This window comes from Salvelinus sp. IW2-2015, linkage group LG22 (assembly GCF_002910315.2).
Source record: "Salvelinus sp. IW2-2015 linkage group LG22, ASM291031v2, whole genome shotgun sequence".
NCBI classification, from domain to species: Eukaryota; Metazoa; Chordata; class Actinopteri; order Salmoniformes; family Salmonidae; genus Salvelinus; species Salvelinus sp. IW2-2015.
Window position 1 is genome coordinate 16518332 of NC_036862.1, and position 5442 is coordinate 16523773.

Consider the following 5442-nt stretch of genomic DNA (forward strand, 5'->3'; position numbering starts at 1 on the left):
TACTCACCTAAAGGAGAATGAACCCTACTACAGTCACTTAACCTAAAAGAGAATGAACCCTACTACAGTCTACTTCACCTAAAAGAGAATGAACCGTACTACAGTCTACTTCACTCAAAAGAGAATGAACCCTACTACAGTCTACTTCACCTAAAAGAGAATGACCGCTACTACAGTCTACTCACCTAAAAGAGAATAACCCTACTACAGTCTACTTCACCTAAAAGAGAATGAACCCTACTACAGTCTACTTCACCTAAAGAGAATGAACCCTACTACAGTCTACTTCACTCAAAAGAGAATGAACCCTACTACAGTCTACTTCACCTAAAGAGAATGAACCCTACTACAGTCTACTTCACCTAAAAGAGAAGTAACCCTACTACAGTCTACTTCACCTAAAAGAGAATGAACTCTACTACAGTCTACTTCACTCAAAAGAGAATGAACCCTACTACAGTCTACTTCACCTAAAAGAGAATGAACCTACTACAGTCTACTTCACCCTAAAGAGAATGAACCCTACTACAGTCTACTTCACCTAAAAGAGAATGAACCCTACTACAGTCTACTTCACTTAAAAGAGAATGAACCCTACTACAGTCTACTTCACTCAAAAGAGAATGACCGCTACTACAGTCTACTTCACCTAAAAGAGAATGAACCCTACTACAGTCTACTTCAACTAAAAGAGAATGAACCCTACACAGTCTACTTCACCAAAAGAGATGAACCCTACTACAGTCTACTTCACTCAAAAGAGAATGAACCCTACTACAGTCTACTTCACCTAAAAGAGAATGAACCCTACTACAGTCTACTTCACTCAAAAGAGAATTATCTCAACTACAGTCTACTTCACTCAAAAGAGAATAACTCTACTACAGGCTACTTCACCTAAAAAGAATGAACCCTACTACAGTCTACTTCACTCAAAAGAGAATGAACCCTACTACAGTCTACGTCACTCAAAGAAATGAACTCTACTACAGTCTACTTCACTCAAAAGAGAATTAACCCTACTACAGTCTACTTCACCTAAAAGAGAATGAACTCTACTTACAGTATACTTCAACTAAAAAGAATGAACCCTACTACAGTCTACTTCACCTAAAAGAGAATGACCCCTACTACAGTCTACTTCACTCAAAAGAGAATGAACCCTACATACAGTCTACTTTCACCTAAAAGAGAATGAACTCTACTACAGTCTACTTCACCTAAAAGAAAGTGAACCTACTTACGTCTACTTCACTCAAAGAGAATAACCCTAACTACAGTCTACTTCACCTAAAAGAGAATGAACCCTACTACAGTCTACTTCACCTAAAAGAGAATGAACCCTACTACAGTCTACTTCACCTAAAAGATAATGAACTCTACTACATTCTACTTCAACCAATCTAGCACATCTGATTCATTCTGGTCGTCCTGGGATAATGAAATGAATGAATCATGGATATTTATAGCCATATATAATCTAACAAAGTTCTCATTTTGTAAGAATTATATTTATTTATTATAGAGCCAAAATATTATTAAAGATAATGTAAAATTCAATCTTTTTTTGCAATGCATTTTCCTCCCAAGTCTCTCAATATAATTTTCTCAATCAATCCAATGAAGCTAAGCCATATTGAAAAATGTATAGGATTCACACTCAATTTAATAATAGTAAATAAACCATGACCAAAAACATACAATTAAAAGGCAGTTTGAAAATGTATACCCGATTTTATTATTCTTAAGAACTTAATAAGAGGCACTGTATTGTCCTTGATGCTCAGTAGTTTACTCTTTAGCCTAATGGATGCATGTTCACTCCAATCAAAACTTGTGAGAAACCAAAGTAAACTTCAATTAAATATATATACAATAAATAGACTGTTTAACATTTAAACATATTTATGTAGTTATTTATACCCAGTTCAGGGGAGAACAATGCCTCTCCTTTAAAATGTCCATGCAAGTCCTTTTCTGCATTACAGTTGAGCATCTCTATGCAGTACAGTCCACACATCTTGTGTGTTTATAGAGAGCAATGCTGGACATTTCCCATCAATACTGAAATAAGGAAAGTTGCACAGAAAAGAAACAATGGACAGCTGAATTATAACTTCTCTCCTTCCTCTCAATCTCATTCTATATATTACAATGTCACCCCAGTAGCTCCTTGCGTTTAGACAGAGCATTGAATGAACTGCATACTGGTAATATACTGACTGTCAGCGTCAGACATGTGTGGGRCTGTCTGAGTAAGGGTCTGTCTTGGCCATGTTGAGCACCACGGCAGGGGCTTTGTAATGACAGTGTGTACTGCTGCAGCTCACGCTGCCACAGGGCTTCCTGCTAGTCCTGTCTGATGCCAGCTTCCTGCTGCACAGGCCCTGCCAGGTCTGCAGGGTCTTGGAGCTCCACACCCACACACCACTGGTGATGCCCACCACCARAGACATGAAGATCTTCAGCATGAACACCACCACRGTGGGCACCGACGCMTCCARGGAGCAGTCCTCGTTCCGGCGCCCGGGGAACGACACGCACTTGMCCTCYAGMCCYMTGAACTTCCAGTAGTCCATGTTRAGCCTCTCGTAGAWGTAGCARATRATGACGCAGGTGGCGGGCACCGTGTACAGGATGGAGTAGATGCCGATTTTCACCATCAGCTTCTCCAGCTTCTCCGTGTTGGTGCCTTCGGTTTTCATCACCTTGCGGATGTGGAATAGCGCCACAAAGCCGGTGAGGACGAAGGACGTGCCAATGACCAGGTAGCAGGAGAGAGGGATGAGCACAAAGCCGGTGAGCGCGCCAGAGTCCATGCTGCCCACGTAGCACAGACCCGTCAGCTCATCCCCTGCCACCTTCCTCATGGTGAGGATGACGATGGTCTTCAGAGCTGGGATGCCCCAGGCGGCCATGTGGAAGTAGTTGCTGTGGGACTCAATGGCCTCGTGGCCCCACTTCTTACCAGCGGCCAGGAACCAGGTGAGGGTGAGGATGACCCACCAGATGGACGAGGCCATACCGAAGTAGTAGAGGATGAGGAAGACGATGGTGCAGCCTGTGGACTCTAGCCCCTCCTGGATGATGTAGAGCTCGCCATTCTCCCGGTCGCAGGCGATGTTCTCGGCCCCGGCCACCGAGCGGATGATGAAGGCCACAGAGTAGACGTTGTAGCACATGGAGAGGAAGATGATGGGCCGTTCAGGGTACTGGAAGCGGTGGGGGTCCAGGAGGAAGGTGAGAACGGTGAAGGCCGTGGAGACAAAACAGAGTGTTGACCACACCGTCATCCAGATGAAGGCAAAGTCCTTGTCCCGTCTGGACCAGAACACGTCCACTGCAGAGGAGCAGCGGGGAGCACACGACTGGCTCTTCTCCACGTAATGGAACTTCTCTGGGTTCTCGCAGGAACCAAGACTGCCCATGGAGCGCCCATTACTGCTACCCGGTTGCCTGGGCCGAGGGGGAACAAAAGGCATGTCCTCTCCCTTCTTGATATCCGTCTTGGTGTCATTCTCTGGAGCCTCCATGCACAGCGCGTTGGGGTCATTCTTAGTCGGGAGCCTGGAGCAATCCAGAGAGTCAGGCCATGCGTAGTGGAACTTCTCCATAATGGGTGAGCACTTCTGCCTGGCCTGCTCACACATGGGCCTGCAGGCTGGGATGGAGGTAGACACTTTATCAGTGCACATTGGGGCGTAGAGAGAGCAGAGGAAGAAACGAAGGTGCACATCACAGCCGTAATCCACTAGAGGTGCAAACTCATTCAGCTTGATGGCAGCCTCCTTTTGGTTTTCATGGTCCATAAAATTGGGCATTCTGGTCATGTTGTAGCCAATGCCCTGGCACATGGGAATTACTATGGGTTCGCATTTGGCTGGTCTGCCTCGTTCTAGGTCGTATGTTCCTAGCTCCACACTGTAGGCAGCAACCACCAACTGACACCAGAGAGAAATCAGTATCTTCAAAGGAGACCCCTCCATGCTTATTTTCAGTCATATGATTAGTCTAACAAATAATTGTATTTGTTCAAACCAAAAATGTAAATTCAAGAGGATATTTCCATATTATTTGACCATTGTAAGCACAGCCCCAAAAAGTAGCGTTAAAAATCCGTTGTTACAAATGGATTCCATGCTGTTACACAACGCAAATGCAGGTAAAATATAACAAAAATAATTCCAGTAGGTAAACATTAGTCTATGATATTTAAAAAAAAAAATAAAGCTTCCCCAGAATTAGATGTTTAAATGTTCTTAGAAGGCAGCCTCAGAGCCAATTCGAGGAAGGCAAAGTTCAATCTAGAAAATGAAGTTCGCAATGAAATGAGAAAATAACGGTGGTGAGCTTAAATAACGTTCATTACATAAAGTGTTTACTCCTTATCCCTGACTTCTTAGTTTGGAATAAAAACAGTTTAAAGCTGAATCGGTGCAGCTATTTGCAGCAGTAGATATATTTCACTCTACCCCGGACAACCGCTCTCCATCCCATCGTTTGAGAACACTGAACTTTCTCTTCTATCTGCGGCTCTTACCCGATGCAAGGGTGGGCATTTCCATGACGCGACGCTTCCATCTCGCACCGCCCACCACTGACCTGAGAAGCGTCTTTAAGCGCACGCACGACTCTAATAATTCCACATTTCTTTATTTAGGAATTTGAAAGTGGTGAGTGAGGTTAGGATAAATGTTAATCTTTTAATAGTGATCATAATCCTTAGGCTACTGTTTTATTTTTTACAATAGGCTATGTTCTATTGGGCTACCGGCTACTGAGTGGCACAGCAGTCTAAGGCAGTGCATATCAGTGCAAAACGCGTCACTACAGTCCCTGGTTCGAAACCAGGCTGTATCACATCTGATTGGGAGTCCCATAGGGCAGCTCACAATTGGCCCAGCGTCGCCCAGTGTAGTTCAATTTAAATGTCCAAATAGTTTATAAGGCATCTTATGAGAGGCTACAAATCTTCTGCTTCTGCAATGGTTTAAGTGAGTAGTGAATTGGTCACTATATCAGTATCACAATGTATATTATTCTCTTTGGTATCACTAACATGGCACATGTTATGTGGTCAGTGTTTGTGCCTAGGAAAAAGACTATTGTTACCATCTAGTGGCTGAATGGTAGGCTACAATTGCCCCCTTTGACAGCTCAAATAAGTGTTTGATCTTTTCATTCACTATGTGATATAGCTGACTCTACTCATGCACAAAATCCCATTGAGAGACCATAAAGAGACCATAAAATATCAAAGAGACAGTATGATCCAACAGCTTATAATATGACAGTGACACACAGCATAATAAATTATGGTCTTGGTAAAAATATCAGACATGTTCAAAAACTAGGTGCACATTAGCCCATGAATTAGGTTCTAAATCTGAGATGTTTGAGCTTTCAAGGCTAAATGAAAGATAGGTACAAAATGCATCAAAT

The 5442-nt window shown here is 43.1% G+C and overlaps 1 protein-coding gene across 1 annotated transcript; it reads right to left on the bottom strand.

Annotated features, from left to right (window-relative positions):
* Positions 1 to 1698: 1698 nt before the first annotated feature.
* LOC111949553 (frizzled-9) lies at positions 1699 to 4513 on the bottom strand. The gene has a single exon (XM_023966835.2). The coding sequence runs from the start codon at positions 3984 to 3986 to the stop codon at positions 2232 to 2234; it is 1755 nt and encodes a 584-aa protein (XP_023822603.1). The 5' UTR covers positions 3987 to 4513; the 3' UTR covers positions 1699 to 2231.
* Positions 4514 to 5442: the final 929 nt, after the last annotated feature.